The sequence below is a fragment of the Mus pahari genome, chromosome 1 (assembly GCF_900095145.1).
Source record: "Mus pahari chromosome 1, PAHARI_EIJ_v1.1, whole genome shotgun sequence".
Classification (NCBI taxonomy): domain Eukaryota; kingdom Metazoa; phylum Chordata; class Mammalia; order Rodentia; family Muridae; genus Mus; species Mus pahari.
This window is the reverse complement of record NC_034590.1, coordinates 158,972,418-158,993,390: the sequence shown is the minus strand read 5'-3', so window position 1 is coordinate 158,993,390 and position 20,973 is coordinate 158,972,418. Positions and strand designations below refer to the sequence as shown.

Genomic DNA, 20,973 nt, shown 5'->3' with positions numbered 1-20,973 from the left:
CTTCGGCTAGAGAGCAGTGTCTGTGAGTTTGTTTCCCTGGGAGAGCGAGGAGTGATCAGGATGATCTCAACAGCACAGGATGGGACAGGGAGGGAGGGAGGGAGGGAGGGAGGAGAGGGGAGGGGCGGGGAGGGGAGGGGGGAGAGAGAGAGAGAGAGAGAGAGAGAGAGAGAGGGGAGAGAGAGAGAGAGAGAGAGAGGGGAGAGAGAGAGAGAGAGAGAGAGAGAGAGAGAGAGAGAGAGAGAGGGGGGAGAGAGAGAGAGAGAGAGAGAGAGAGAATGAGAATGAATATGAGAATATATGAATATATGAATATGTATCACAGATAGCTTGGATCAATGATAAACATAGAAGGTCAGAAGACTGGGAAGAAGAAAAGGTTAAAATATAATTAGAACCAAAAGCTGCAAAGTGTCTCAGGCAGGACAATCTCATTTTTAAGATTTTTAATTACAAAGAAAATTCCCCAAAATAGATTAGGAAATAGCTTTATTGTTTGACAATCCCATGATTGAAAAGGCATGTTTCTGATCCCAAATAGACAAGAAGCATAATGTGAAACAAAATTCTCTTTGAAAACTTAGCTTGTGAACTTAATATACTGCAAAGAGTCACGTTTAAGCTGCAGCCAACATTTGAAACTGGTAAAACACTCTACCCCAAGCTCTGTAGCAGAAACTTGAAAGCGTTATTAAAACCACATCAGTCAAAGAAGAGCACGGCAGAGACATCAACTGTTGCCTCTGACTGAAGAGAAACATTAAAATCACCACCCCACGTCCTACACCATCACCGCGCAGAGAGGACCAGAAGGCTCTCGGAGAGCTGATGCTCTTCTTCCACTGCAGTTCTAGGTGTTTTATTCTGCAATGTTTCTAGGTGTTAATTTGGCCGAATTTTGCTTCTTAGAAGAGTCTTTGTCATTTAATAAGCACAGTGTAGAATGGGGAAAAGTATGAAGGTAGGAGGGACCTGGGAGATTACAGAAGACAATCACATCTGACTTGCTGATGCTCAAGAGATCAGAGAGCCCCCATGAGGGAGGGTCTCATGTGCCTGAGAAAACACTGCGGAGAGGTAGCTCTGGTTCTGCTCCCTGCTTAGGTACAGCTTGCCATGTCCTGTCACGTGAGAAGCTTCCAAGATTCTCAGCAACCTACAAACACTCCAAATATCCTCCTGACACACAGGAAAGGTAAGAAAGAGCTTAATATGACTCCACCTAAAACAACAGCTAACTCAGCGACCCACAGCCTGAGCCTCAACAGGGTTAGGGGGGAAGCCCCGTACTAGGGCTCTAGGAGCTGGACCTGCAGAGGCAAAAGGAGGAGGTGTGGCGTGTCCACAGCATGCAGGGAATGGGGAGGTGACTGCTGACAATTTCCTTTAGGCACTGCATGGCACATTCTGCCACAGCAACTGAATGACCTAATCAGGAATGGACTGACTGTATAAATGGATGACTTGGCCCCTCAGCCCCTCCCCATCTATACTTCATGCAGGAAAGAACAGTCACTATTATCGACTTGGGATAAGGCCTGAGGGTAGGCAGGCTTGTTTAGAAACAGCATGTTCTGTTACCAAACACTTCCTATGCATAACCTGAAGTGCTGAGATGAGTGTGCTCCACTAACAGTCCCTGCACACACAGGAAGGCAGCCATGCTTGGAAGAAAATTCCAAGCAGGAGCAGGGAATCTAGAAGGCAGGCTTCAGGGAGACGCCCTTTACCTGCCTCCCAGACACAGTGCTCAAGTGTCAAGGAACAGGAAGGGCAGATATGCAGATCAAATCACGTCTAAATTACCTGAATGAAACTGAAAAGAAAATCCACTGACTGAAGAATTAATTTGTAAAAATTCAAAGGAGAAAGTGGTGTGAGAGCCTTCCTCCCTCTCCCTCTTCAAATAAATCATTAAATACACTAGGTAACATAATACCATCTTTTATCATAACAATATAAACAATTTCCATCATCATCCTGAATATTACTTTATAAAGATATATATATATATAAAGGCTTTCAAACAGTTTTCAACCCAGCATCTGAAAATAAAGCATTATGAATTCTGTATATAGTAACACATTCATGTGATAAGTGTATGAATTTACAACCATACATTATATATGTATATATATATATATATATTTATATAAAAAACAAAGTTGGCTAAAAGTTAAGGCTACCTACAAGGTTGTCCAGAAAAATTATGCTTGACAAAATAATTATAAAATTAAAATTACACATGCATTTTTAAACCATCTAAACCAGATAGAGCTCAGAATCCAAAGTTTCAAATGAACGGCAAGAAAGCTCTACAGACATCTACGGTTTCTTACATGAACTGCTGTTCCCACATTACACTGAGACTTCTACTTTTCACCAACCTCAAAATATAACTAAATACTGGTAACAATTTGGTACCCAGCACTCTTAGAACAGGTTGCCAATGGCAGGCAGTGAGCATCGTTTACAAATGTGCTGCTTATAACACTGTTGACCTGACATGTGGCTGAGATTCTGAACTTCAAAAGGAATTAAGAGTGAACATTTCATCAACAATCACATGTACCAGCAACCACATGATAGAGACTTCAGGCTTTTCCTACTCAAAGTAATTAATTTAAATATGGAACAAAATAAAACCAAAATGCACTTGAATAACCTCATTGGAAACAACCCAGTGTCACTTTGGGTATGTGCCTGATATGAATGAAAATCCATTGTGGACAAACACTTCTAAGACTAGCTTCAGATCTGTAGCTTTGACTCTAACTCAGGTCTAAGCTCTCAGTGATGACAGAACTTGCTGAGCTGTAGGTTATCACTCAGAGGGGAAGGGGAGAGCTCAAACGACTCACGTTTTAAAGCCACTTCTTCCATCTTTCCAAACTTTGTACACCATTTGTTTTAGGATGTAATTTTCTACTGAATGGTAATGTAAGCAAGTTTTTAAAACAGTGATGTCAGTGAGAAGGGTACTTTGTTCCTCTTGACCAAAAGGAAAACCCCAATTTACATATGTTTAAAATTTAGTGTTTTAGGCACTATCTTAATAAAATTAGCACCTTAATAATTAGCTCTTACCCACACAGGCTAATGTTTGTGACAAATTATTGAAATAACTTTTTTCTTTTAAAAGATTTTGATCCTGTTTAGTGATAAAAATATATCTATGTACTGAATCAATAACGTATTCTCTAACTCATGGCTTTTTTAAAATAAGAGTTGGTTTACCAAAAGAAAATTATTCCAATTCTATAGCAGAGTCCTTTCTATAGAGTTTAGCATCATTGGGAAATCAGGTAAAACAATATTTATTAATACTTAGTGATGTAACAGATATATTTTCCAAAGAACTTTAAACATTATGTCTCTGGCAGTTTTCAATAACAGTGTCTAAAGAACACAATATTTAAGGTCAATATACAAAATCACCTTAGGGAATTACTGCGAGATGCTACGTTGCCAACATGGCCTAGCATCTATCTTAGTTCATCTGCCCTTTATCTTTGTTTAACAATAAAATCCAAGAAAGAAATTTTAAAAACCACCAGGATGATGAAGCAGGTGATTGTCTTTGTAGTCATACATACTGTGGAAGATGAAGAGAATACACTGATGTACTTAGAAGCCAAATACAGATGAGGACACCTGCTGTTGCTATGACCCGGTGGAATGTAAGGTGGGAATAGGGTAGAATTTAGAGATCCGGCTCTGCGCTGATGGATTAAGACATTCGGACTCCCCAGTCATTTTAAAGAACACTTCCTGTTCCTGCAGTTTCCTGGCAAACTCTTCTTCCAGTGTCTTAGGAGGGAAAAGACAAACAATTATGTACTGTTTTACGTCGTATATAGAACTTATTCTGACAACCAAGACTAAAACATTGCCCAGGGGCTGGAGAGATGGACCAGTTCAGTTCCTAGCACCTACACTGGGTGGCTCACACCTGCCTGTAACTCTAGCTCCTGAGATCTGATAGTCTCCACAGGTATCTGCACTCACATGCATAAACCCACACCCAGATGCAAAAATAACCAAAAATAAAAACAGAAACAATTTCTAGCCCCAAACATTTTATTCAATACTTAAGACCACATACTTTGCAATAGCCCCAGGTTCAAGATTCAGATCAGTTCTCTTCGACAGAAGAGTGTCCCTACCTAACTTATCTTGTTGGCAAGCCATGTGAGCATCACATGTAAGCCCGCAGACTGTGACACCTCTTAGTAAGTGTTACCTGATTTTTGTGTCAGTTACTGACATGCATGTCTTTCTTCCACACTGAACGACAAGCTGCATAAACCTAAGATCTAAACTATATTCCCCCACACAGAGTTTTGAGTGGGATTAGGTCACAAGAGACGAGCCCTCCAAATGGGATTACTATTCTTTTAAGGGGCAGGCAGAGAGCTCTTCTCTGAAGAAGGTGGCCCTCACCAAAACATGGCCATGCAGAATTCCAGACATGGACTTCTCAAGCCTTCACCTTATAATATTGTGTTATATTGAACTGAATGGATGGTTATCAGTGACTGCAATAAGTCATTAAAGAAAAGTGCTCTTATTCAGGTTGAAACAAAGCACAAGAAGGCTCCTTGAAGAGGCAGTGCATGAGTGTGGCCATGAAGCAATGGTTAACTGACAGGCAGGACAGAAAATGTATGTCAGATAAGACAAGCCAGAACAGTGACACTGGCACAGAAGTTGTAGGAAGAACACAGTCTATGCACACTGCAGCACACTAAGTGAGAAAGCTTACAGAACACTGTGTCACTGTGAACACTTCAAAGTCACACCGATGGAACTCACGATTTATCAACATCTCTTCAGATGTTCAGGATAAGTACTCTGGTGACAGCAGGCAAATGAGAATAAGGAGAAGAACTAAGGACAGAACCCCATGAGGACATGGCTGAGCAAGTGCAGCAACAGAAGAGAGAGTAGAAGGGAGTCACAGTTAACACCTTGCTGAATGCTGATGCTGCAGATTTCTAACCTAATGCTAAGTGCTGCAGATTTCTAACCTGTGTGAGCCAGGTTTCCAATCTGGATGTCACTTATAAGAGAGGCTGTTGGTAAGGCTACAGGAGGGAGGAAAGGGGAGATGACTACTTAGCTCAATCTGATGGCTGCTGAGTTGACATTCTTCTATCAGTTTCAACAGGGGTGCATTAATCACTTAGAATGTGCCAAGAACTCTTTAATAGTAAGCATCAGATCAGTGAATAGAGATAAACTCCCTGCTTCAAAGGGGCTTATATTCTCATGGAATACAACAGAAGAGAAACAGATCTGGTGGCAAAGAATGGGAAAGAATATAACACAGAAAACCAAATAAGCCAGGACACAGAAAGCTGAGGTGGGAATCAAAGATAAGGACCTCACACACAGCGGGAATGAGACAGGGAAGACAGAGCACCCAGAAGACAATGAAATGAGAGGGCAACATTCACAATGGTAACAAAAACCAGTGGGCTGGGTGCAGTGGGCATGGCTGCATCTCAGTACTGCTAAGCCCAAGGCAGGAGAATTGAAAGTTTGAGGCCAGCATGAGACACAAGCAAACCCTGGCTCAAAACAGTAACAGTAATAGCACCAGTGAGCAGTCCTGGCAATATAAGTCCTGAGACACTGCTATACACACCTCACTCACTCCTTCAACTGTGGCCTCAAGCCCTGAGACTGCTATACACATCTCACTCACTCCTTCAACTGTGGCCTCAAGCCCTGAGACTGCTATACACACCTCAATCACTCCTTCAACTGGTTTCCCATCTTCTTTTTGATGCTGGGTTTCATGAAGCACAGGCTAACCTTGAATTCATCGTGTAACCTTGAACTTCTGATCCTTGTGCCTCTACCTACCAAGTGGTACACGCCGGAACACTGAACACCATGACACGCAAGCCCCCAACTGAGCCACATCCCCAGCCCTTAACTTTCTTAATAACCTTGATTAGAAGATAGTATCATCCATACAAACAGGGAAAATTGAGCCTACAAATAAATATTAAATGTCAAAATTATTCAGAACAAGCAGCAAGAAGCCTTACCTTTCCTGGCTTTTGTGACTTTATACCCTCAAACAATACATACTAGTTTTTAAAAGTTTAAATATGTCTCTTATACAACCTATGTCAGTTTTGAACTGTGGTTAAAACCTCTAGAAAATCTCTGGCACATAGTAAAAGCTAAGTACACATCTACATGGATGAAGAGTCACTGAGACATACGCCAGGCTAGAAACCCATAAGAAAAGCAAGGCTGATGTCACAGAGATGTGAGCTGTAGGGTGACAGCCAGACACAGTGGTTAGCCAGTGCAATCAGGCAGCACAAGAGGCCGTTACAAACAAGCCATTCTTCTGTCTCGTATCTTAAATGTGTTCACTGTGTTACTGTGGCTCCAGCTGACACCTGCAGACTGGTCTCCTCCTTAATGCCCTAGTCCCTGTACTGCCTGCGAGAACTATTTGCAATTTTCCACATGTAATAATAATTTTGCTTGCTCTATTTTCTCCACTCGTCCCATTCCTTTCCAGCCTACCTACCTGCCTCACAAGTTCTCTCTTGTGCTCCATACCTCAGCCAGCTTCTACCTCTTCAGCCTCCTCACAGATGTCAGCACGTCCATGCTCACAAGCTCTGCCCACTGCATCCCACTCTAGTGGGATGATCCCAATGTGCACTCACTGCTCATGAGATCCTGAACTTTGGGAACAGCAATGCTGTCCTTTCATCTCTGTATCCATCCTCGCCACTGTGCCTGATACAAAGTAGTAAAGAACCAGTAATAGGCAGGGGAGGCATGAACCACATAGAGCCGTGCAAGTAGAGCTTTTAAAGTCACCTTTTTCCTGGGCCTCAGCTTCTCTCTCCACTCCTTCAGCTCTTGGCTGTGCTCCTCGTCTAACTCCTTCAGTTTCTGAGTCTCATGTTCAACCAACAGGTGGCATTTTTCATTCTGAAAATAAAGTTGGTATTAATTTTTTTTCAGATCAATGATGCAATTTTTTCTCCCTGAGAAAGGGTTTCTCTGTGCAGCCTGCCTCTGCCTCCCAAGTGCTAGGAACACTTTTTTAACAGATACAATTTCTTTCAAAGTAGCAAATTATTTGCTAAACATCATGCTATTATGGAAGTTCAAATTCTCCTTTAAAAACTAAGTGCCAAAAGTTGTGAAATAGTCTGTTTTATAAGTGTATAAATACCTTCATTTTCTTGAAAGTTTATGTCTTCTTGCAAAAATACTAAATATCATATAAAGCTGCTAACATGACATATAAAAAGGACTTAAGTAGAAATACTTTAGGCCTTTGCATTTCTAGTTGGTAAAAGATTTGGAATTGGTAAGTACTCTACTCCAGTAAATTAACCAACACACAGAAAATCAAAATATCCTCTTTCTCTCTCGAAGTGTAAGCATTCCAGGCACTCACTACATGGGCTAGTATGCATGCAACATGAACTCCAAAACTGCCCTCTCTAAGTCTAAATCAGCAAGTTACTACTGAACAAAATTTTCCAAATGTTTACTTTTTTCACGAAACAAAAAACAAAAACAAACAAAAACAAAAATAGACAGCCATATCCTTTTAAATGGAAAAAAAAATAAATTCAGAATCTTAAAATTAACATGCTGTCACTTAATACTAGAAGGCATATTCAACACTTTCAAAGACTATTTCTCAGGTTTTAATTTAGCTACATTGTTTACATTCATCTTGGTTATATGAAATAACAAGGGACTATGGCACTGCACAGCTCTTCTTGTGGGTCTATACAGGCAGCACAAGCTATCAATTCTAGCCTTTTCTCCACATCAGCCATCAGCAGCCACATGCGCACCCTGCCCCTGCACGTCCTGTTGCCAGGCTCCTGAGCCTAACCTGCAGTTGGTGCAGTTCTCGAACGTTGGCTTCACACTGCAACTGAAGATCCCGCATTTGGCTCTCATGTTTTTGATGCTGAGCCATTCTCTCATTTTTCTGTCTCTTTTCTTCTTGTGCAGCAAACTATAAATAAGAAAAACAAAAGCAATAATTTAGTTAGGAAGTAGTGTAATCTCGACATACTCTAGAGCAGCAATTTAAGGAATTTAAACCAGAACACGAAAGCTGTGTGCTGCCCTGTAACTCAAGCCTATAGCCTGTATGACAGGTAAACTAAAAGGGCCAGCCTTCTGACTTCAAGCCTCTGTGTTCCAACTGCTTAATGACTTCCAGCAGCAGAAGGTCATCTGTGGCTATCCAAGGGTCACAGGGCAGACAAGTGTCTGACTGCAAAAGCTGTCCAAATTATCTCACCCCATGCTCTAAGCTCTGTCATGAGAGAACATGCTTTGCCCTCTATGGTCCCAAACATGGAAGACTAGTTGGTCCATAGCATGTACCCTGCCCCATCCCAGAAAGTTAAAGTAAAGTAAAGTACTGTTAAAGGTCATTCAAATGTGTTAAACCCCGAAGAGGAAAACCAGCTGTTTAAATACCTGTTTAATTTTTTCACGGTCTTGGTCTGGTGTGGCTGTTGAGTTGATCCTCAAACTTTTTTTAAACATGGCCATTCGTGTCTTGGCTTCACTTCTTTGAATCTTGGGCAGTCTCGCTCGTTCCTGAGTCTGTCTGTTTTTCAATTCTTCAATAAGTCGTTGATTGTAACGCTGCATTTGTTCTGTTTCCTGAGAAGGATTTAAACAGATGTAAACAGTGCAGAGATAACTTAACTCTTAGAAGCCACAAGCATGTTCTAAGACAGTATTTATTACTGTCATCCTCCCTCACTGCATAGTGAGCAACAAAATACTAGGCAAAAATAATTTATAAGAAAAGTTATTAGATGACAGCAGTGTTACAGCAAAACTTTTTCCCAATTTCAGGAAAGGCATGTACGGTGGTTTGAATATGCTTGGCCCAGGGAATGGCATTAGGAGCTGGCTGGAGTGGGTATGGCCTTGTTGGAGGGAGTGTGTCACTGTGGGCATAGGTTTTAAGACCCTCATCCAAGCTGCCTGGAAGTGTCTTCTCCTAGCTGCCTTTGGAACAAGAGGTGGAATGGAACTCTATCCTCTGACCTGCAAACCAGCCCCAATTAAAGTTGTTTTTCTAAGAGTTGCCTTGGTCATGGTGTCTGTTCACAGCAGTAAAACCCTAACTAAGACAATATGTTATTAAAATACTTTAATCACAACTATATTTAGGGAGGAAGATAGGCAAGAAGATTATAACTTATAAGGTCTTTAAACCATTATATAATCAACAAAAATGTTATCAAAATAAAGCATAATCAACTACTCAAAACTCAATGAAATCTAGGGTAAAAGATAGAAATAAAGCTAAGAATCCATCCTCTAAGAAATTAAACTTCACAATGGAATAACTTTAAAGCACAATGCACAGACAATCAAAGGCAGCTCTTTCTCATTCACCTTCTCATGGCGTTTCAGCAGCTGATGTCTCTGCATGAAATACTGATCTTTAAGCTGCTGTTTAAGCAGCTGGTGCTTTTCTTGTAAATGTCGTTCTTCAAGCTCCCAAATTGCGGCTTCTCGAGCTACAAGGAAGTAGTTTTCAAAATGTCACTCAGTTCTTTTAACTAATGTCCAACGCTCTTCATTTTTAACTAAAGTATATATATAAACTTATACACACAAGTTGATATTCTAAGGTATAAAGAAAATATTACCAATATAAAATAGCATTTATTATTACATTTTATTTTGTTTTAATGTCCTAAACTAAGGATGTCCTACCAAGAATGCCAAAATCCTACATTAAAAAGAAAAAAAAAACAAAACTAATCTGTTAGGAGGAATAAGGACTTAAAATTCCATCTTATTATCTCCTCATTTTGTGTGTGTGTGTGTGTGTGTGTGTGTATGTGTTTTGTTGAGTTGTTTGCCTTTTGTTGGCTGGTTGGTTGGTTGGTTTGGAGGAGGTTTATTTTTGAAGTGCTAAGATGAGACAGGCCCTTAAGTCCAGGGCACCATCTATATACAAGTCCGTATGCTACCACTGAGCTACGTCCCAGTTCATGTCATAAGAATACCTTTATAAACACTTCTACTATGGTTCATGAGAACGTCTTACGTATAGCTTTCTCCCTCCCTTTGCAAAGCACCCGAGCCTATGCAGTGTGCCTGCGGCACTGGGTGCACACGCCGTGGACCCCACGTACCTCTCATGAGCTGCTGCTTGTTATTCAGGCACTCTCTCTCAATGTTGGCCAGCTCTGCCTTCTGCTGCTGGATAATCTTTTTCAGAGAACCATCTAACTCTTGTTGTTGCTTCTGAACAAATTCTTGTTCCTAATAGACATGGTCAACCATCTGTTAATACAGAGCTACTGAATTAAACATTCAATTATCAATATATAAGTTATATATTCGGTTATCTATGTATTAGTGGTTAGTGACGTTTCTTTCTTCTCTTTTGAGGAATGGTAATAGAGACTGATTCAGGCCTTGTGCATGTCAGACAAGTATTTTGGCAGTGAATATATATATATATATATATATATATATATATATATATATATATATCCTTACAAGATTTCTAAGTGAAGTTTATAAATCTGGTGGGATTAAAAATAATCACTAAAATTATATTGTACAGATACAACACAAATGTATGAGTTATCCAACACTAATTTAGAAAGCACTAGACTGTACAACATTCTAAATTCACTATTAAAAATGATAAACATAAAAAGTATACATCCCGTTCATAATTAAAATGCTTTATTTCGTTAACAGCTTTGGGAAAATATGAAAATTGCAGCTTCTGAAGCTGAGTGTTTGCTACACTACAGTACAACTAGAACAAGAGTAAGAAAGAAGCTCGTTTTAAGAAGCAACAAAGAACACAGGTTATCACAATCTTTAACCCTATTTTTCTAAGAAATAAAACAATGAAGAAACCCACACCTGTACCAACAGAGGAGGCAGTGCTTATCACCTATAACTGTGTCTAAAAAGATGTAGTGAGAAACAATGCACGGCTGGAGAGATATGAAGCAGACATAAGGGAGTAAGAGACACCTTATGAACCTACACACAAAACTCTTAACAATAAAGGAATTCTATCAAAACATTTCAGACCCACTAATTCACTCAATAAATATTTATTGAATGCCTACACTTGCCAAATTTATGCTTTAAAAAAAAAAAGTAAGTCTGGATCTATGCCCCTTTGGCAATAACAGAAGATGGTGTTTAATGCAAATGATACACAAATAAAAGCTGTGGGTTTACATTTTAGGACTGAAACAATACTTAATCCATAACCCTTTTCTCGTGCACCCAGGAAACAATCCAGTCCCAGCTCTATTTCAGAACTAGTCTTTGGTTCTTAGACAGAGCAGGACAAGAACTGGATCACTACCAGCCTGATCCTTAAGGCACACAGGCTGGCAAAGCTCCTCCAAGTGTTGGCTGATGGCACTGCCTCTGGAGTTGGTCATTTCAGGCTGTTGTGAGGGAGTCATATGGAGTTGCAAATGTTACCGCCATTTCATCTGCGGTATCATGTATGTTTTATTATAAATTTAAACACACAATAGCAGAAAGACAGACGAGTGAACTGTCTCTATAAAACACAATTAGCTATTCGACCATAGCAACCTATATACTACAACAGCCTAAAAGCTTCTATTTATGTAATCATCTTAAGTCTTTAGGGTCTTATTAAAGAATTATAAGATCTACATGCCACCTATTAAACAGTTATAACAAACAACAAATCTACTCCAGCTCCTTCATCTCCTAAAGCAATTATTTGTATTCAACCTCTGATGCAAATGTCTACATGCAAACTTGCTCAGTACACGTTTAACCTGAAGGTACAGTGAGGAGTTTCGACTGGTTAAAATTTTATCATTGGGTTGCATAATAGATGTTTAAGAGATCTGCATCAACAGCTTAACTAGTGTATATGTCAACTTTACATTTAGACTCAAGTCAGATATCAAACCATAAACCCATGCAATAAACTTGTGAAAACAAAAAGGTAAGCAAACGCCAGGCTATCAAGTTAATGTCAGCTGTGAGCACAGGCCACACTCTAAGTGTATGTCAGCTGTGTGCACAGGCCACGCTCTAAGTGCATGTAAACTGTGTACACAGGCCATGCTCTAAGTGCATGTGAGCTGTGTGCACAGGCCANGTGTGCACAGGCCACGCTCTAAGTGCATGTAAACTGTGTACACAGGCCATGCTCTAAGTGCATGTGAGCTGTGTGCACAGGCCACGCTCTAAGTGTATGTCAGCTGTGTGCACAGGCCATGCTCTAAGTGCATGTCAGCTGTGTGTACAGGCTACACTCTAAGTGCATGTCAGCTGTGTGCACAGGCCAGGCTACCAAGTGCATGTCAGCTGTGTGCACAGGCCATGCTCTAAGTGCATGTCAGCTGTGTGCACAGGCCAGGCTACCAAGTTAATGTCAGCTGAGCGAAGGCCACACTCTAAGTGCATGTGAGCTGTGTGCACAGGCCACGCTCTAAGTGCACGTCAGCTGTGTGCACAGGCCAGGCTCTAAGTGCATGTCAGCTGTGTGCACAGGCCACATTCTAAGTACATGTCAACTGTGTGCACAGGCCACGCTCTAAGTGCATGTCGGCTTCTCTATGCAGTTTGTGACCATGCTGCTGTACTGGAGATCTGGATTTCACAAGGTGGGAACTCAGTTCAAATAGAACTTTCTTGAGGTACTTAGTACAGTGCTAGGTACAGGTTGACTCAGTACACGCCAGGTACAATGTAATTAAAATCAGTCAAAGCGCACCAACCTATTGGTCCCAAGTGCGAATAATCTTGAATCATTAGTCCTTTATGGCAGTGCCACATTAAAAAGAATTTTTTTTAGATTTATTTACTTTACGTGTATGTGTGTCTTGCCTATAAGTACACACATGCACAATGTGCATGCTTGATACCCATGGAGGTCAGTAGAGACATTTGGATCCTCTAGAACTGGAGTTACAGATGATTGTGAGCTGTCATTTGGAGACTAGGCAACAGAGCCCAGTTGCTCTGAAAAAGCAGCAAGTGTTCTTAACTAGTAAGCCATCTCCCCAGCCCAAGTGACAAACTTCTGAAAGCTCAAAACCAACCACAAGAAAATCAAAGCTGGAAACAAAGGGCTCAGAAACTAAGGAAGGACTCCGAAATGAAGAGCAATGGTTAAGATGGCCATCCAGAGGTGGCGGAACAGGTTCTGTGCTGCCTCAGAAGACAAAATAAGGACCAAAAAATCCAAGTAAAGGTAGGTAGTGCTCAAGTGCGGTGTGGGCGTGCTTCCTGACCAGAGGTAGCAAGCAATCGGGTTGACTCACAGCTGACTGAGCAAGCAGACAATACAGATCAGACACTAGGCAAATATTTTACATTTTTAAGAGCTAAACATTACCTAAAAAAGACCCTTAGACAGAAATTAATATACTTCTTTACCTCAAATAAATGTATTCAAATTTAATATTATTGCCCATTCATTAAACTTATCAACTTCAAAATGCATTTGTAGTGCAATTTATAACTAGAAATTGCTCTTAGGAACAGGAACTAAGAGAAATTTCCCATTCTAAAACGTCTGCCTTTAAAACGCCTTTATGAAGTAGAAGAACAAGAACCAAAAACAAAAGAACCCAAACTTAGAAAGCCAAAGTCATTTCTAACAATGGCCTAATAAATTATGAAGTCAATGGCCTTTAAAAGTACAAGCTCAAGTTCTGATAAGTAATTTTATATCAGTTAACCAATTGTAAGTATTAAAACTACAGCTTTGCATCTAAAAACTATCAGAAAAAGATTATGAAATTAAACTATTTGTATGAAATTTAATCACCTATTCAACAAATTTACTCAGAAATGGTAATGATCAGAAAAGAAATTATAAATCATAATTTCTTGCTTTAAAAAGTATCTGCCAATTACTTTTTGAAATCTAATTTGGGAATGAGGAAAACAGAAATGGCTGAAATCAAGCTGTATTCTACCTGCTCCAGTTGTACATACCAAACATCACAAACAAAAATTAACATGTTATATTAGCTAGTCTTTTCCTAGGGCAACTGTGAGAAAGAATACAGTTTGGAATTTCAGACTTAATTTCAAACTACAGTAATAATAACAGTACTACAGTATTTATTATTATTATTGAGAATTTGAATAAATGGAGACAAGTTACACACGAGTAAAATCACTACTTTTACCATGGCTTTTCTGACCATATCCATAATTAAGACATCTAATTTATATACATAATCAAAGCGCCACTTCACACAAAGATAAAAATCTAATCACAGCATTCAATTTCTCACATGTGCAGTTTATACAATTCTACCAGGAAGATACTTTGCTTTTCTTTAAAACCGTGACAATTTCTGTGGTGGGAAGGCAGAAAAACAGCCCTCCCCTGCAAGTGCTCTGCGTCCAGCTCTGCTGCCGATGTCACAGACCATTTGTCTGCAGCAGATCACTAGTCTGTGCCCACATTCTGCATCTGGATAGAGGACATACTCCATCCCTCCATGAGGACCAGATGGGAACTCTCAGCATCACTGTTAACACAGAGTTTGTGCCAGACAACCATTACTGTTATTACTGGCATCCACTTTTAGTGGTCTACATTTCAGTCAATGAAGTTAACAATGACAGGCACATGTGAGTCAAAGCAAGCACAGTAAGAGAAGGCACCTCCCACAGCACGCGGACTTACGTCCTGCATTTGGGCGTTGAACACTGCACAAGATGACAACTGAAAAGACTGAATCATGACCTGAGCAACACCCTGTGGATCAGAATACAGTGCACCTCCCAGGTGAGAATACAGGTATCTGAATGGCTTTGTGTAAATGGAGAGAATGTACAAATGTTGAGCTTTAGGCCTAGGTCAAGTCAATTAATAGAGGGACCTACTATCCACCTATAGAATAAAAGATGAGAACTAGGTCAGTAGTTTCCAAACTCTAACGTGCTACTCATTTGTAAATCAGTAGACTTCCTTTTTAAAAGCTCATCCACATAGATGACTGACTGAAAGACAGAAAGATAAATGATAGAGATAGATACATAATTAATAGATAATACATAGGAGAGATAATAGATAAATGATAGATACATAGATGGTTGTTTGGTTGGTTGATAGGTAGGTAAATAGGTAGACAGACAGACAGATAGATAGATGCTTATAAATCAGGTTAAAAGTGTTGTTCTTAGGCCTACAAGCCACTTGAGTGGGTATAGCACCTGCTGAGGCTTCATATAACAACTCTTAAAAAATATTGTCCTCTTAAAAAACACAAAAGAAATAGGAAAGAAACAAAGGGAGGGAAGAAGAGAGGAAGAGAGAGAAGAAAAGGGGGAGGAGAAGGGTTTGACAAGGAACAGAAAAAAATCCTTCTCTTTAGTCCACAGGGAAGCGGCCCTTGCCTTTGAGAAACCGCTCCTACGAGAAGTGAACAATCTGTAGACTGGGTGTCAAATATGGACCAGCTCTGTGGCTGTACAGCCATGACTTAAGAACTCTAGCAAAGTCTAAAACAGACTGCAAAATTACCAGGTTTTAATACATTTATCAAAGAAATAAATACATTTGAAATGCTACATTCTAAACACTAAATTTACAGAAAGAATATACCAACTATTTTATCTTTCATGGGAAAATATACATAGAGCAATACACACACACACACACAGTCACTCACACTTTAGGACCAGTCTATGCCATGGCTCCTAATCGATTTTTGTTACTTATGTGTTTCTTTCTAGGGTCCTATAAAGTCCAAAAGTTTAAAAATCATTTGTTATCACATAAAACCACATTAAGACAATAATATATTGAGGTAACACAGAAATTCTGTTAAAAATATTCATTTATTTGGCTAATTCATTCATCTTGTAAAAAAATATGTTGTTCACTTAACTGTTAGATTCTAAACCAAAACCAAAGATAAATATACTAAAAATGTTTTTAAAGTCAATTATGTTGTTGATCTTTTAAAAAGTAGTAATGTTTCATCTACCATTTAATAATAAAATTTACCATTTTTATTCTAAATGGTTTTCTTTTTTTTTTTTTTTTTAAGATTTATTTATTTATTATATGTAAGTACACTGTAGCTATCTTCAGACACTCCAGAAGAGGGCATCAGATCTTGTTAAGGATAGTTGTGAGCCACCATGTGGTTGTTGGGATTTGAACTCTGCACCTTTGGAAGATCAGTCGGGTGCTCTTACCTGCTGAGCCATCTCACCAGCCCCTAAATGGTTTTCTAATAGTCATTCTTTTTCTTTTCTTTTTTTTTTTTAAAAAAAAAAAGATTTATTTATTTTATGTATGTGAGTACACTGTAGCTGTATAAATGGTTGTGAGCCTTCATGTGGTTATTGGGAATTGAATTTTAGGACCTTTGCTCGCTCTGGTAGGCCCTGCTTGCTCTGATCCAACTCTGCTCCAATCCAAGGATTTATTATTATACATAAGTACGGTGTAGCTGACTTCAGACGTCATCAGAAGAGGGCGTCAGATCTCATTACGGGTGGTTGTGAGCCACTATGTGGTTGCTGAGAATTGAACTCAGGACCTTCGGAAAACCAGTTAGTGCTCTTACTGCTAAGCCATCTCACCATCTCAGTCATTCTTTTTCTAAGCACAGGGTTACATATTACCCTCCAATTCTCTCTTAAAGGTCTTCTAGCAAGTACTGGAACCACTACTTAGAACCAAGCGCTTCCATCATGATAAAAATCAGCAAACAGTAGGCATTACCCTACGGCATTCATTTCTTTTATGTAATCAACTTTCTAAACACTTCAGTTACTTTCATATTAGCAATTTAAAGGTCACCAAGTATAAATTCAACATACTTAAAGAAAAGGATGCTGTATATCAATAGACGGGGGAAAGTTCAACATTAAATAATAATTACAGCTAAAATCTCCTCTTTCAACCATGGTTTGCTAAGCCAAGAGAAAAGGCTGCGTTCTGGTTTTAGTAGCCTGAAGCTGCTGCTGTTACCTGAGCATGCTGGCTCTGCGCAAGCTCCTCTTTCCTGCGCTTCATGAGCTCTTTTCTCAGCTCTTTGGGTGCTTTCTCCACTTCATTTATAACCTACAGTATACAAGCATGCAGGAGGTGGGGAAATGACACTTTCTCCACAGAAAACATGTGCGTGTGAGCAGAAAGCTACAGATCAAAATTAAAGCTGTTAAGAAGATTCCTTTCACCATGCATTAGCAGAAGCATTAGTTGGTGGGAAAGAACAAAACTACAGAGCATGCTTAATCTCGGTGCAGAAAGAGGCAGGACAGCACACTTGCTTGACTGTGCCCTCGTGCATTCATCAGTGAAGGAGTGCTCACAGCACTATGGCTGAGATAACAGAGATAGATTCAGAAATTACAGACATACCTATCCAGGTATTTAGAACTAACCACATGAAAAGCTAATGTCATTTATAAAGTGTAAACTTTATACCACTGACTTGACAATACCAAAAGAAGAGTTCTAAATGATCCACTTCATGACAACAGGGTAGGAAAGCGAAGAAGCAAGTGGGACTTCAAATCAATGGACATTAAAATTTTTCCATAAAATATACCATTTCATACATGGTATGACAAAATGCATATAGCTGACTACTTTTTGTAGGGTTAGATAACATTCTCTTTGGTGAAAACTGAAGCCAAGCTGGTCAGCTTTAAAATCAGTAACAGGGAATCTTAAAGTTTAGTAAACTATGATTTGTTACACTAAACCAAATATATTTTAAAATGAAGCATTTTTTTAATTCTTTCTTTTTTTCAAAAGCCTAAATGTGAATTTCACCCACCAAAAGCTCTATAGTCCAGCTCTGAAAAACAAGCGTGTGTTTACAAGTAAAAGCACCAAAAGAGCCCAGATTCCAAATCACCACATGCCACTGGCACCCAAGAAAGAGACTGATTTTGATTTAACAGTGTCCACAAAGTTCCCAACAGTAATTCTTCATGAAACCAAATCACCAATCAAGCAAGAGACTCCCAAATTGCAAGAGTTTAGCAATAAGGTAAAAATACACAATAAGATTATTCAGTATAAACACAACATGATCTCATAACTAGTTAACACCCAAAATTCAAAATAATAACAGTAACTACAGACTAATTCATCTAGAATTAAATCTTTTAACGTGATACAAAGACTAGCCTCTCAACAAAAGACCCAGGATTTTTTTTTTCAATTAACAAAGATTTTTATCATGGTATATGAAGCAACTCTGTGTAAAACATAACAACAATAAAAACAACCTTTTAGAAATGCTAACTACCACAAATAAAGCTGCATGCCAACCAGTATGCAATCAACATTTGACCTAAGGAAAGCATCGAGTCCTTGCTCTGCTGGTAATGCTCAGCTCCACCTGACTATATCCTTAAGAGTTAATAACATGCTGTTCAGTTCTCTTCTTAATTAAATGCTAAAGTCAGATGCTAAAATCTTAGTAACTGAGACATATAACAGAAGTAAAAATGCATTTCCTAGTTTGGTTATTTTTTTCCAACACTAATAGAACTGATCATAATCAATTTCCCCTGGGGTATTTATACCCTAAAAATGTAAATCCTTCACCTGCACTCAAGATGTAAAACAAATCATAAAATTATTTTTTAAAATTGCTTGGCTGTATTTTATTTTAATCCAGGAACAAAAGGACAATACTTGGAAAACCTCTTTACTAGCTGATGATAATCAGCTACATAACATGGAAGTAGCTCAGGAAAGTCAAATCTTTTTATAATTATATATTTTTTCCCCAAAGGTATAATAAGAGATGCTATTTTGAATATCAAGCTATTCAGCTTTTGCTTGACAAAAATGTCTTTAAAAAATCAATAAACCTAATGGAGAAAAATTCAAATGTCGAGTAAATTGTACATGATAATTCTGACTGCTACTAGTAAATACCAATGAGGTTAAGTTCTCTTGAAAACGTATTCTAAAGAAGGCCCGAAATATCGCATTAGTAAGAGGGGATGGCAGAATGAAATACAGCTTGGATTGTTTTTGAAGACTTGGTTCAAAGTTAAGTGAGACAGGCACAGAAACCTCTTTTATTCCCATTTTCTTGGCAGCAAAATGCGGATAATATCTGACTTCACTAACTGCCAGTCTATCATTGTTTGGAAGACAGAACAAAGGAGCAAATAAATGAGTATTCTGTCCCCTATTACTACTAATTCCTTAGTCTGCGATTTGCATTTTCAAAAGCGGCTGTGGCAGTTACCAACAGTGGCTCACTTACCTCCTTCTTGCGGTTCCTTAGCATACTCTGGAACTTGGACAGCTCCTTCTCCTGCTCTCCTTTGATGCGCTTGGCTTCGTCTCTCAGGCGGTTAGTATGCTCTTGCTCTAGCCGCTCAATTGTCTGCTTCTGCTGCTTCTCTAAATTCTCAATTTCTTGGTCATATTGTCGCTTCTTACTCTGTAAAACAATGCAATCTATTCAAGCACTGCACAGCTCTGAATATAGAAATACTTATTATAAAGGAAGGAAGGAAGGAAGGAAGGAAGGAAGGTAGGTAGGTAGTTGAAGCCAGGCATGGTAGCACATGCCTGCAATTCTAGCACTTGAAAATTGGTGGCAGGAATGAACACTATATACTGAGACACTATCTCACAAAATAAAGACAAAACAAAGAAAAAGACATAAATTTTAAAATTAAAAAATTAAAATTATGGTAAAAGGACCACAAAAGCACTGGGTGAGAATATTTCTCATTACTTTCTCAGGACCCAGTTATGGTGACCAAATACAAAATTAACAATGCCACATACCACAGTCCTCAAGAGTTATTACAAGACTGCAAAGCATTGTGATTTAAATGTCAATATTATTCTAAATGACGTTTTTCTTCTAACACACATTAAACTAGATGTTCAACCTACGGTTACTGAGATTTTGTACCACGTTCCTAAATTCCCTTCCCAACTGTGAACTAAGAACTGAAGGTCTCAGCAACAAGTACACAGCACGTCACAGCAGTGGTGACAAGGCCATGAAGGCCTAACTGTACAAGCCAGCAAAGAAAGTAAACTTTGAAAAACCAAAACAAGTTCTAATCTCGGCTCGAGCTAGATTGCCTTAAAACTTTAGAATCCAGAAAACTTGCACAGTGTCTCGATGATAAAGGTGTTGGAAAGTGTTTTCTGAGTAGAACTCCATTTGCCCAAGAATGAAGGCCAACAAGTGATATAAGTAGAACTTCATAAAACTAAAAAGCTTCTGAACAGCTGAAGAAACAGTCAGCTGCACAGGAGGCGCATAGAACAGGAGAGGAGCTTGGCCAGCTCTGACTCTGACAGAGGATTGATACCCAGCATACACAACTCAAAAGCAAAGGGCCAAAACAACCAACAATCCATTCACAACCGAGGCCTGAGGCCTAAAAACAGACTTCTCAAAACAAGAAACAAGTGGCTAAGAAATATGTCAATAAATGTTCACTGTCCTAGCAATTGGAGAATTGCAAATCAAAATAATCCTTGAGATTTTTACCATAGCCCAGTCAGAATGGCAAAGACCAATGGAACTGACCGCGGATGCTGGAGGAAATATGGGGAAAGGAAACGCTCACTCACTGTGGGTGGGACTGCAAATGGCTGCAGCTCCTATGGAAACTATAGTGTGGAGAATCCTCAAAAAGCTAAACTCCATCTCTCAGGTGACTAAGCTAGACCACTCTTTGGCATGTGCTCAGAGGACTTAGCAGATCCTTGCTACCTACCTGACAGAGCCTACCCACAGATATTAACTCAGCCATGCTCACTCTGCTCTCTGTTCATGACAGCTAGGAAATGGGATCATCCCAAATGTCCTTCAACTGAGGAATGAACCATGAAAATGTGATGCATACACACTATGGAATATTATGCAGCAGTTAAGAAAAATGAAACCATGGAATCTGCAGGCAAATGGATGGAAATACAAAGGATTA

The 20,973-nt window shown here is 39.2% G+C and overlaps 1 protein-coding gene across 2 annotated transcripts in view; it reads right to left on the bottom strand.

Moving 5' to 3' along the window:
- Positions 1-472: 472 nt before the first annotated feature.
- Slk (STE20 like kinase) overlaps positions 473-20,973 on the bottom strand; it is a 57,322-nt gene continuing 36,821 nt past the window's right edge. Inside the window, exons 12-19 of one of the 2 annotated variants that reach the window (XM_021192708.1) lie at positions 19,281-19,460; positions 17,015-17,107; positions 10,179-10,308; positions 9,430-9,554; positions 8,494-8,682; positions 7,895-8,020; positions 6,856-6,969; positions 473-3,810 (exon numbers count right to left, since the gene is read on the bottom strand). In XM_021192708.1, the coding sequence (XP_021048367.1) occupies positions 3,664-3,810; positions 6,856-6,969; positions 7,895-8,020; positions 8,494-8,682; positions 9,430-9,554; positions 10,179-10,308; positions 17,015-17,107; positions 19,281-19,460 (1,104 nt within the window). In that variant the 3' untranslated portion in view covers positions 473-3,663. The remainder of the gene's footprint in view (positions 3,811-6,855; positions 6,970-7,894; positions 8,021-8,493; positions 8,683-9,429; positions 9,555-10,178; positions 10,309-17,014; positions 17,108-19,280; positions 19,461-20,973) is intronic. The other variant, XM_021192713.2, reaches the window with a different exon arrangement.